This window comes from Lathamus discolor, chromosome 13 (genome assembly GCF_037157495.1).
Source record: "Lathamus discolor isolate bLatDis1 chromosome 13, bLatDis1.hap1, whole genome shotgun sequence".
In the NCBI taxonomy this organism is placed as follows: Eukaryota; Metazoa; Chordata; class Aves; order Psittaciformes; family Psittacidae; genus Lathamus; species Lathamus discolor.
This window is the reverse complement of record NC_088896.1, coordinates 9087136-9099743: the sequence shown is the minus strand read 5'-3', so window position 1 is coordinate 9099743 and position 12608 is coordinate 9087136. Positions and strand designations below refer to the sequence as shown.

At 46.1% G+C, this 12608-nt stretch overlaps 2 protein-coding genes and 1 long non-coding RNA gene across 9 annotated transcripts in view; 2 read left to right on the top strand and 1 right to left on the bottom strand.

The window, feature by feature from the left end:
- The window catches only part of ERN1 (endoplasmic reticulum to nucleus signaling 1), a 34870-nt gene extending 32246 nt beyond the window's left edge, over positions 1-2624 (top strand). For all 4 annotated transcript variants that reach the window (XM_065693749.1, XM_065693748.1, XM_065693750.1 and 1 more), the window contains 3 exons: positions 308-431; positions 598-665; positions 875-2624. In XM_065693749.1, the coding sequence (XP_065549821.1) occupies positions 308-431; positions 598-665; positions 875-1081 (399 nt within the window). In that variant the 3' untranslated portion in view covers positions 1082-2624. The remainder of the gene's footprint in view (positions 1-307; positions 432-597; positions 666-874) is intronic.
- The window catches only part of LOC136021481 (uncharacterized), a 25751-nt gene extending 19039 nt beyond the window's left edge, over positions 1-6712 (bottom strand). The window contains exon 1 of the long non-coding RNA XR_010615789.1: positions 6035-6712. This is a non-coding gene — a long non-coding RNA (uncharacterized LOC136021481). The remainder of the gene's footprint in view (positions 1-6034) is intronic.
- LOC136021470 (sterile alpha motif domain-containing protein 9-like) lies at positions 2644-12608 on the top strand. 4 transcript variants are annotated; one of them, XM_065693736.1, is made up of 4 exons: positions 2644-2731; positions 4790-5239; positions 6668-6712; positions 7214-12608. In XM_065693736.1, the coding sequence occupies exons 3-4, from the start codon at positions 6709-6711 to the stop codon at positions 11860-11862; spliced, it is 4653 nt and encodes a 1550-aa protein (XP_065549808.1). In that variant the 5' UTR covers positions 2644-2731; positions 4790-5239; positions 6668-6708; the 3' UTR covers positions 11863-12608. The 4 variants fall into 4 exon arrangements, with proteins under 4 accessions (XP_065549808.1, XP_065549810.1, XP_065549809.1 ...); XM_065693738.1 differs by having other exon boundaries at positions 2648-2731; positions 5184-5239; XM_065693737.1 differs by having other exon boundaries at positions 2649-2731; positions 4921-5239.

The window sequence follows — 12608 nt, the reverse complement described above, 5'->3', positions numbered from 1 at the left end:
AAGATGCCTGTAGGCACCTTATTCAGGTCTTCGGTTCAGTCTCTCCTACCTTTGTGGAAGTTTGAGGTGATGGACTCCACAATGTTACTATGTGGAATGAAGAAGCAAAGGTGTAATAGCCAGCTGGTATCATGTTCTACTCTGTGATGCTTTGTTAGCATCATCCCAGAAACTTCTGTGTCCCAGTCCCAAGCATAACATTACATGTTATCGTGAAGTAGAATCATAACCCCATTATCAGGACAATTTTAAATTGTTGGGGAAAAGCTGGAAATAAAACTAAAACTAACTTGAATGTCTCTTCTAGGATGTTAGTGACCGGATAGAGAAAGAAACTTTAGATGGTCCTATAGTCAAGCAGCTAGAAAGAGGCGGAAGAGAGGTGGTGAAACTGGACTGGAGAGAGCACATCACTGTTCCTCTTCAGACAGGTAATGGCCCTTTAATCTGAAGTAGCACTTTGCTGACAATAAAGTATGTTTATGTGTCAAAACACATCCATGTGTGCACATGACTGTGGGCAGACAGACCTGACTCGAAGCCAGCAACTAAAACTGCACCAAAGCACAAGAAGAAATCCTGTCATTTCTTTTGCAGATCTTCGAAAATTCAGATCCTACAAAGGAGGCTCCGTGCGGGATCTTCTGAGGGCAATGAGGAATAAGGTAAAGGACTTTGTTCCGTAAGCAACACGCACACTACACTTCTGCGTCCATTTCCTGAGTCTGCTTGTCTTACCTGGATTGAGGTACTGAGCTCCTTTACAGTCAACTAGCAGGTGGTTACTTTGTCCATGGGAGACAGCTCTATTTAAAGAGGATCTGTGAACAGACCCTCTCTGACTGAGCATTTCCCTGTTCTTTTTCCCATACAGAAGCACCATTACAGAGAACTGCCTCCTGAAGTGCAAGAGACCCTGGGCTCCATTCCAGATGACTTTGTATGTTACTTTACAGCTCGTTTCCCTCAGCTGCTCCTACACACCTACCATGCTATGCACATCTGCTGCCATGAAAGACTCTTTCAGCATTACTATGATGAGGACTCTGCAGAGCTGAGCCTTGCAGGAGACACTGTTTGAGACGAGGGGGATGGAATTTCCTTCTCTAGGACCAACATTCCAAGCACAGGGCTGTGACACAGGCCTACCTTTAGCAGGGAAAAGAGGGACCAAAGAGCTGAATTCTCTCTCTTTGAAGAAACCAAGCTTCCAAAAAGTGCCTTGTACCTCTGCCTGCACTGGACCAGGAGATGGTGGGAGCCCAAGGAGCAAGTGGTAACTTCAGAAAAGCATTCACTGGTGATGGAGTTATTCTCAAGATGGTAAAAATGGAGAGCAAAAGCTGGATATAACCATCACCCAATATCCCTGTACTGTTGTGATCTTATAACTGATGTGTTTTACTACAAAGAATCAAATACAGTGATTGAAATCATAGCATTGCTAGGGACTGGGATCTGCAAAAGGAGCCTTTTACTTGTAGCAAATCGCCAGAATCTGCCATTGCGCTACTGCCAAGTTACGCATTAGACACACCACAGTGATCATAAAGGGGTTTATGATTATCCAGAACCAGTAGAGAGAGTACAGTTTCTGGCTTCATCAAGTACTAACCTGGAAAGTCAAGTCCCTTATAGCTGAGCAGATATGAAGTTCTAAAACGTACTGACTTGAGAAAGCCGTTAAAGGTTTACCTTTGAAAATAAGCCCCATTGTTTAATTATCAACCAGTATTTACAGAACAGCTTGAACTTGACTTAAATCGCAGTATCAGATCTAGGCAGTGACATTAGAGCAATACACTGCTGCCAGCTGTGAGCTGCTCATGGTGGCTAACCATGATTTACCTACAGCGAGTGTCCTTCTGGGCCTGTGAAGCAGGAGCACCAGCGCCAGAGGTAAGATTGAGTCCTGGGGAAAAAGGAGCTAAATGGGAAACAAGGAGAGGCCCTGGTTTTAATGAGTGTGATACAGCTGTAGAACTACCCACCCTGTTTCCTGTTTGCAAGTTGCAGATTACATCAAGCCTCTGGTTTTAAAGATGCAGTATTTCTTTTCATTGGCCCAAAAGCTGTGACAAAGCATTGATCATGTGCAAAGGAGGAAGAAATGCTGAATTCTAATGGAAGTGGGGTGTTCTTTTACAATATATTTATTTAACATATTTATATTTATTTAATTTTTACTACAAAGTGGTATTGGATCCAAGTGGTACAAGTACAAAGCATGCCAAATCAGTCTTAATCGGGTTTGTGTTATAACTGGAAGAGGAAAGCGATACTGCATCTTTCAGTGGAATTCATTAAAGGATAAATTACGAAGTGGGAATTTGTATGACAGCCATTGTGTCTTAAACTCACCAATAGTCGACAGTACTGTATGTACTGTACATATGGACAGTATGACTGGGTACGTACAGCTACTTCATGGGAAGTTTTCTTTCCTCATTTTACAATGTACAAGATGCCAGTGGTGTGAATTACCTGTTTCTAAAGTTTGAAGCAAACCAATGGTAGTTTTACCTAGGAAGAGTCAAAGCCTATTTCATATTTTTGTACTCCTCATGTAAAGCTCTTTTGTAAGCCTACTAAATAAAGACTTGTACTCAGATTGGAAAAGACAACGCTGCTGCTGTCAGTGCTGGGGTGTGCCCACGGCAGTGAGCCACTGGTGCACGAGCGGGCAGCACAGCTTTGGAACCAGGCCTGGAGAGAGCCGCGGAGGGAGGAGGTAAGAAAGAGCGTGCCACTGCTGTGCAGGGCTTGCAGCCGCCATGTCCTGTCCCAGAACAGGGGCTGCTGCAGGAAACCACCTGCAAACACACACTGACACACACCCCAACGGACAGAGACAGCACATGGACCAAGACAGACAATGGACAGAGGGACGGGGAGGGATGGAGGGACAGGCACAGAGAGACAGAATGACAGGTGGTGGGAAAAAGAGATGGACAAGCAGACTGAAGGGCGGATGGACTGACTGACCGTCTGTCCATCTGTCAGTCCATCTGTCTGCCTGTCCTATGTCCATCTGCCAGTCTGTCCATCTCTCTTTTCCCCCATCCCTCTGTTCTCTCTATCTTTGTCCTCTCTGTCAGTCCATCCATTTGTATATCTGTCTCGGTCTGTCTGTGCTTCCGTCTGTCATTCTGTTTGTCCATTTGTCTGACCTTTGTCTGACCATTGTCTGTCTATCACTGTCTATCCATCTCTCTGTCCATCTGTTGGACAAACAAATGGACAGACAGATGGACTGACAGACAACATACAGGGAGGACAATACAGAGACAACGGACAGGATGGAGGGATGGAGAGATGAAGGACAAACAGATGAAAGGACAAAGATGGACAAAGGACCTACAGATGAATAGACAGAGGGCAAGGGCCATGGACAGAGGAATGGAGAGATGGATGGACCGACAGAAGGACAGACAGGGATGGACAGGTACTGGACATACAGATGGACTGATGGACCAATAGAGGGACAGACAGAGAGATGGACTAATGGGCAAAGACTTGACAGATGGAAGGATGGACAGACAAACTGACAGATGGGATGGATGGAGAGAAGGATGGATGGACAGATGGAGAGAGGACAGATGAACTGACAGACAAACTGATGGATGGACAGATGGAAGGATGGACAGAAAGATGGACACGGAAGGACAGACAGATGGACAAACAGCCAGACTGACAGACAAACCAACCAAGAGAAGGGCACCCAGAAATGGATGGACGGACAGACAGAAAGACAGATGGACAAATGGTCAGGCGGAGAGGAGGACAGCCAGATACACAGACTGGCAGACAGACAAACAGACAGAAGGGCAGACTGACTGATGGACAGAGTGATGGAGACAGGAAAAGATGGATAAATGGATGGATGGAAAGACTGATGGATGGACAGGGACAGATGGACTGATGGACAGAAAAAGGGATGAAAGGACAGATGGACAGACTGATGGACAAACTGACAGAAGGACTGACAGATGGAAGGATGGATGGAAAGACAGACGAAGAGAAGGACCAATGGATGGACAGACAAACCAACAGAAGGACAAAGACAGACAGATGAACAAATGGACAGGCAGAGAAAAGGGCAGCCAAACCAACGGATGAACAGACAAACTGACTGATGGATAGACAAATGGATAGCAAGATGGATGGACAGACAGACAAATGCCCAGACTGACGGACAAACCAACAGAGAGGACAGACAGAAAAATGGATGAATGGACAGATAGACTGAGAGGCCCACAGACAAATGGCCAGACTGACAGAAGTATGGACAGAGAAAAGGATAAACATGGTGACAGAGAATGGACAAGCAAACCAATGGACAAGGAGAAGGATGGACAGATAGAGAGACGGGCAGAGGCACAGACAAATGGACAGGCTGATGGGTGGAGACAGACTGACAGAGATGGACAGAGATGGAGAGGCAGACTGAGAGAGGGACAGAGAGATGGATGGATGGACAGACTGACAGATGGACAGAGGCAGACACAGGTGCAGGGATGAACACACAAGAGACAGACACAGGCATAGATGCACACCTGGACGTGGGCACCCAGATATGGACAGACAAGGCGCACACCCCCCCACATTCTTGTTCTGGGAGCGTTGCCCCTCCCTGCAGGGCCAGGATCCTCATTTCCCTGTTCCGACAGGCCCCGGGCAGGTGAGCAGCCCGGATACCTGCACTGGAACAGTGCTGCTCTGTGAACAGCTCTGACCAGATACCAGCACGTTGGGAAACAGCGGTGCTGAATGACCACGTGATTTACAGGAAAGCTAACGCCTGTGAGCCCCGCACATCACAAGCTCCGCCGTTCTGTTCCTGCCTGTGTGCTGCTGATAGAGCAGCGAGGGGTTGGATCCGCCCGAACAACCAACCCAAACCAACCGCGCCCTTCCCAGCACAGGAACCCAGGCCGGGGGCGAGGATGAGTGAAGGAGGCAGCAGCACCCAGCAACAGTGCTGCTGAGAGAGTGGAGACCTGCCAGTAGAACAAGAGGAACAAGAATGTTCCTCTGAAGCGGCTCCCCTACCTCCTGCCAGGTAGGGCAGCAGCACTATTGCAGACCCCCAGCGCGCTGCAGGCATCCACCGGGCTCAGACTCCTTTCCCTACGGTGCGCATCTTCCCTCCCTCGCCTCCTCTGGAAACCATTTCCCTGCAGGCAGGATCGGGCAGTCCAGAGCACTGGAGACAGTTGTTACCGGCAGGCTCGGCAAGGTAAGCCCTGGTGCTGTTGCAGGGGGAGGTGAGGGGGCGATCGGTTATTCTCAGCCTGGCAGCAAGCCTCAGAAAAGCAAGGATCTCCCTGCACAGCCACGTCCCCCTCCCTCCGCACCCCAGCTCCATCGCCCCGGGAAAAGCACTGGGAACCGGGACTGCCCGAGCTGCTCGGGTGGGTGGTGGGCCACGGGGACAGCCCTGAACACACATCCGCGGCTCCATCCCTGCCCAGCCACGCAGCCCAGCGTACCTGGCCCCACCACCCCTCCCCCAACTGCTCACACCCCTGGGGGAGGAGAGACGCCCCCCCCCTCCCCCCCCCCAGTTTCTGTTTCCCCCCCAGTTTCGGTTCCCCACAAGCACCGCCCCAGCATCTGCTGTCACCCAAGGTGCTGGCCCAAGACAAGCGCTGGGAGGGGGGACTCTTCACAACCCCATCACTGCGTGCACAGCCCTGGGAGGCACCACAAGGCCACTACTGCAGGGACATTCCTGTCCCATTTCACGCGAGGGCTGCACAGGAGCCAGGACTCCATTTCCTGCCCTGTTTGCCTTACCTCAGAGTGCCGCTGATGCCTCCGGCACGTCAGAGCAGTCCCGGAGCAGGCTCCTAGAGAGCCACTTGCTGAAACCAAAGCCATGGGCTATGCTGGTGCCAGTCAGCCCACAAGCCGTCTACCCTGTAAGCATCGGGTCAGCGCTGTACACACACACCTGCTCCAGTTTTCTGTAGCATCCCCCATTCTCCTGGACCCTGCATCTCCCCCCACCGCCACCTCCTGCTGAACTCACCTCTCACCAAGAGGTCCTGGCCGGCGTCTACTCGCTGCATTCCCTCAGTTACGACTTCCGTACTTCGACCTCGTAAGGAGCTTGTGCACAGCCCCACAGCTACCTTTTACAGTGGCTGTGACGGTCACTGCTCTTCCTGCACTGTAAGTCAGTGAGTGGCACTGTTCCACAAGCTGCAAGGATGGAACTGGCTGCCCTATAGCCAGCTACTGAACCTGCACTGAGGTGAGCTTTCACACTGCAGGAAGAGAAACCACCACCACCACCACGCACTTTTCACTGTGACCTTTGTTACCTAGTCCATAGCTCAGGGATGGCTACTGTTGACTACGTCAATCAGGCACTCCTGGTGTGATGCTGAGAAGGCAAATGTAACATGGTCCCTCCTGCAGTACAGTCCATCTCGGTATCGCTGTAACAGAGCCTGAGCAAGGCACAGAATGTCATGTATCAGGCAAGGACACATCACTAAAATGTTGTGGGGTTGGGCAGCAATTTGAACTGCTTATTGGTAAATCCAGTGAGCACCAGAGCTGCGGGGGGGGAGGTTGGGAAAACAGAGCAAATACCATCAGCTTCAACACGGGAATGTTAACTGTAAATCTGAACACGGGTATTTTTCCCCCCCTCCAGGGTTTTGTTCGCTAACAGCGGGACTTCCCTCACCAAAGGCAATGGGTATGTGATGCTTTTGAAAACTGTCTACTTCATATGTAGCAATTTGCTTTTTAACATCTGCATTTTAAGGGCGCATCTCTAGTGGGGAAACTGATCAGTACTTGACATCACCTTATGGACTGTACTGATTCTACCTTCATAAAAATAAACAGATTCAAGTGGGTAAATGACCTACCCCAAAAGTCTCGAGAACTCATTCCTGCCAGTTCTGATAACCTTATCCCATCATTCCCTTCAAAAGAAACATTCTGGGTTATTCTCACGACTTCCTTTGAGGATCACTTCCAAGCCCTCCTCATGGTTTCCCGCTTCACTGGTTTATTAGTCTTGCACCACTGCCCAAAACTGCTTTTAAATAAGAACTGGCATACTTGAGAAGACAAAGTCTCTCACTGTGCCTGGTAGAATTCAATACAGCCAGTCTTGCAAGAACCATGCTGCCTGTGACGTATGTTGACATGTTTTTAGCTTGCATTACTAATACATAACTCTAACTTCTAGATTACAGAACATTACCTGTGAACAAATGGGATGAGAACCACGTCCAGTGTTGGCTGGAATCCACTGGAATCAAGAAAGAGTACGTAGAAAAACTACATGCGGAAGAAGTGACAGGTCCAGCACTAATAGAACTGGATGACTCTTTCCTCAAAGGCATAGGTATGAAGGCAGGCCAAATCCACATGTTAATCCGCAAGAGGAATGAACTTCTGCAGCTCCAGGAAAAAGCACAGCAAGGCAAGAACTCCAGCAGCAGAGCACCCGACAGAACCAAAGTGCAGACAGAGCCAGTAAGCTCCACAGATGCCCCTGCTCAGGATAAACCCAGCAGAGACCACAGAGCTGCTGCTTCTAGCAAGAAGCAAAGGAGAAGGAGCTCCCAACACGGTGATGATGACTTTTTAGAGCTCAGCAACTGTCGACCGTTTAAAAGTCAGGATACCAATTTCAAATACGTGAAAGACAGAGTTCTTGCTCCAGAATCAGGAGTCAGTGATCTGATCACTCCTTGCCACGAATACAAATCTTTTGCCATTGCTGCAGAACTGAACAAAAATCAACTGAAATCAAAGTTTGCCTGTGAAGTGATACGATTTGCTTCAGCCTGCATGAACATTCGAACAAACGGCACCATCCATTTTGGCATCATGGACAGTGTTGAGGACAAGGGCTACAAACACGGGCAGATTGTTGGTGTAAAGGTCAAAGAGCGGGAATGCTACGTTGATGCATTAGATCATATAGAAAAGTGTTTTCAAGAAAACAAACAAGAAATTGCAAGGAAATGTATTCACACACCTGTTTTTGTTGAAGTGATTTCAAAAGACTCTCAGGACCAAAGATTTGTGGTGGAGGTTGACATTGAACCAACATCTAGTTTAGTAAAGAACAGCTTCTTTGAAGTGTATTTGCCAAAATACAATGAAGAGAGCCAGAAGGTGACTCTGACAAAAGAGAAAGCTATCTACCAGAGACTGGGAGCCAAGTCTGAACCAGTAAAACCCAACAATCTTGCTACTTTTATTCAGGGTATACAAGACAGGGATGCTGAAAGAGAAAAAGCTGAGCTCTCCAGCACAGAAGTACATGCAAAAGTATCTCAAAATTTAGGAAGGAAGCTAGCCATTCTACTAAATGATGGCAAAAGCTACATGGATGATTCCCTGCGGTACATCCTTGTCACAAACAGATGCGAAAAGGATAATCTGACCTATATCAACTTCTTAATGCATTTGAACATCTTCTGCGTCTTTGATTTCGATGAACATTCCAACGTGTCAGGGCTGTATAGCAAGTACAAAGAACACCACGCAACAAGGTCTTATTTCTTACAGGATTTTTCCAAAGAAAGCAAGACTGGCAACCCTGCCTCTCAGAAACATCTGTGCCTGTTTGACCAGACCAGCTGGGTATTCTGCAACGGGCGCAGTGACTTCCTTGGGGATGAGAAACCTTGTGATGAAAATACGTGGATTAGAACAAGGAAAAAATACCTGAAGAAAGCAATTACTCGTATCTGTGACGAGATCCTGCCAAAGCGGTCTTTCATTGTGCTCTTCCTATTGCTATCACCAGTGCAGAAACCACTTGTGGATACTTTTCAGGAATTCTACACAGAGATGAATGGCACAGAGTACATTGTTTGCATTGCAGAGTCCCACGAAAATTATGGGAAGTGGGCTAATCTAGCTCAGGCATCCTGCAGCATGGAGACACTGGAACAATGCAGCATTGTGGGCATGAAGCTAAGTCATGTAGATGCCACCATTCAAGCAATGCTGCCTTCAACAGCACAACCCAGACACCTGCCAGTTTCTACTAGAGGGCTATGCACTCTTCCCTTGCTGGAAGAAGAGAAACTGTTTTCCCTAGAAATCCTTTGTGTTGACCAGTGTGATGATATCAAATTAGATCTTTTGACTGAAAAAGAAATACAAGAAATAGAACAAAATTTTTACAAAGGAAGAAAAATCATCTGGGAAAACTTCTGGCTTGCTGACAAAAGGCGCTGTGGGGAAATCATTGAACGTGAAGCATGCAAAGATGCCAGCAAACTGCTGGATGACATTTTACGAGGATACGGACTCAACTGTTCTGTGCCTAAACTGAAGGTATTTCACCACCCTGGAAGTGGTGGAAGCACAATAGCACGACAAGTTCTGTGGAAAAGAAGAAAGGAGTTAAGATGTGCTGTTATCAAAACCTCATATTCACCTGCAACTGTCTGCGAGCATGCACTTGTATTCAGAGACTATGAAGAAAAAGACATCAGTCATTGTCTTCCTGTGCTTCTCCTGATTGAAGATTATGAAGAAGAATATCTAGAAGAACTAAGGAATGAGTTAATGGATGCTGTAACAACAACTAGGAAAAGTATTTCCCCCAGACCTTACTTCATCCTCATGTGCTGCAGACGATCCAATGACCCTGAAAGGCTTTGCAAGGCTTCTCCACTGGACACAGTTGCTGTCACTCACAAGCTGACGGACTCAGAGAAAAGTCTGTTCAGAACCAAACTTGAAAAACTGAAGCAGAAAGATGTCAAGCCCGAATTCATACTTACGTTTGTCCTGATGTGCGAGGAGTTCAATGAAACATACGTGAGAGACTTTGTAGGGCACATACTGCAAGACATAGACCGTTCTTCTCGTGATACGTGCCTGATGCGCTATGTGGCTTTGCTCAATTTTTATGTACCTAATTCATATATTTCACTGTCACACTGTGAGGCTTTTCTGGGACTGGGGGCATATGCAGAGAGGAAATTAAGAGCATATGATTTTAAAAGTCACTTGAGTGAACAAGTAAGAATGATTTTTATCGAGCTAAGGGAAAGCACCACGTACATTTCATCTGTTCGGATAATACACTGTCTAGTTGCAAAAGAAATTTTGCATCAGCTTTCAGGGAATGAACCTCAAAGTCAACTTGCAATGACTCTTCTTCAGGAAAAGCCACTCTTTGAAAATAGATTTGGACGAGAGGAATTCATAAAGTTCATCAGAGATCTGTTTATTCGACGTGATAAAAGAAGCAGGGGTGATGCTACTGACACTCTGTTCTCCCCATTCATTGAACATGTCTGTAAAGCTGAAGACTGTGAAAAAGCTATAGCTATTTTAAAAGCTGCCTATGAACTCCTTGGAAAAGATCCCTTTTTTGCCCAGCAGCTTGCCAGACTACATTACAACAATGAAAAGTTTGAAGATGCAGAACACTGGGCAGGAGTTGCAAAATCTCGTATGCCAAATGATTCTTACATTTTAGATACAGAAGGTCAAGTCTACAGGAAATGGTTTAGTTTCACTGTGGACAAAATGACACAGGAGGACACTCCCCAGAGCATCATTCAAAAGATAGAAATTGCTCTTAAAGCTATGAAATGCTTCAGGGCTGCACAACAAGCTGCAAAAGCAGAACATGACAGTATGAACAATGCTGGCTATTTTGGAGAAGTAGAAGTCGGATGCCGCCTTCTTAAATTTCTGTCCACACTTGACGTATTTCACAGAGATCCACAGGGGGAATACTCTGAGCTTGTGAAATACCTGATCACAGATTACATTCCTAAGGACATTGAAAAAACGTGGGCAAAGCTTCACTCCCGCTTAAAAGGCTTACGCCAGAACCTGTACAACTCTCTGGAATGGATTTCAGAAGACCTAAGTTATTTTCAAACAGATAAAAACCAAGAGAAGGATGAGGAAGATGAAAGAGATGAAAAGGAAGAACAAATTTATAACCCCAGAAAATGGCTAAAAAGACAAGCTGAGGTATATGCCAAGTTCTTCATTTCAACATCACTTATGGAGGGCAGCAACAGTGCCCTCGAGACCCAGCTGATGAGACGCATGAATATTTATAAAAGCGGTGGAGGTAATGTCACCAATATCCTGTCATTCTTAACAGATAAGAAAGAGGCCAGGTCAGCTGAAAAGCTAGAAAACATCCTTAGTTTCTATACAGAAAATACACTTCGGGACAGGCTGGAGGACAACGATCTGATCAATTACATTTTGTGCCACATCACATTATCATGCCTAGCACCAGGATCAGCCAGACTTCTTTCAGCACAAACTCTTCGTGACCTCAGTGCAAGGTTCTTTAAGGGAAAAAGACCCTTTCCAGCAAGTGCCCATTTTCTGCTCACCTTGCTGTACTGGCCAGATGAGGCCTTAGACAAAGAGCCTAACCCAGTTAAAGATGAAATTCTAAACTCAGCCCTTCAAACCCTGAAACGTTTATATGACATTAAGATGAAGGACGTTCCTACCAGGAAGAAAAGAATCTACACCCCCTTTTTTCTGGGAAAGGGTTATGGCTTAGGTAAGATTGTGCACAAAAATAAAATTGATAAATTAATTAGTGGGTCTTTAGATGAGAAGAGAATGAAATGGCTCCATGGAACTGTATGGAACATTGCCAAGATCCGTGACATTCTCAAAAGAGTTTCTGGCTGGACCAAGGATCGAAATTTATTTATACGTGGTCACGTGAAGGAGCTTTCCGTCTTGCCGCTCCATCGTGATTCAGTGCCCCCCGGAAATGAAAATGTGACCTTCTATTTAGGCTTTTCATTTAAGGGTCTTGTTGCTTTCAATATTGAGGTTGAAGACAATGCAGCCGTCAGCAGAACACAAAGTATTTAGTATGTTTATGGTGCCTACTGCACTGTTGGAAGATACAGCACTGTCTGTTGTCACATTTAAACCATGTGGGCTGCACTGGTGGCAGGTAGCAAAGTAATCACACCTAACAACTACAATTATGACCAAATACCTAAAAACATCTAAAACCTACTAGTAAAAATACACCTTGAAACAGAAGACTTTGATAGTTTTGGAGTCCCCAAAAGCAACATACTTTGCTCAGTAACATGTATGAAATCTACCAATCTCCACTAGAAGAACACAGAGGGTAAGTAAGCAATTTTTAAGCCAACTTTGCACACATGACAAGTCTCAAATTTTGCACTCTTACGCTGCTTTTCCATGTAAATATTACAAACCATACCTGTATCTGGAGAGAGGTGCAGACACATTCCAGCAGTGAAACAAGCATGGCAAAAGAAGATTATATCTAAGCACTGTTATGATTTCGTAGACCAAACAACTCCTGCACTTAATGTTTAACTGTCCACATAGTACAGGACCAAATCTAACTGCAAACAGAGCTATGCTTGAAAATATTGTCTGGCTTGATTCAGTAATGTGAAAAATGCAAAGGAGTTTTTGTGAGCACTGTGTCTGCAACCATCATGTTCCATTAAGCTTCTCATAATAAAGGTGCCTGCTCTTTCTGGAGTTTTACATTGTTGCCAATATTGTGACTAAAGTTTCCAGAAAACCTGTCATGTGGCTTAAGTTTTACTCCAATAAACATACTTTACAAAGAA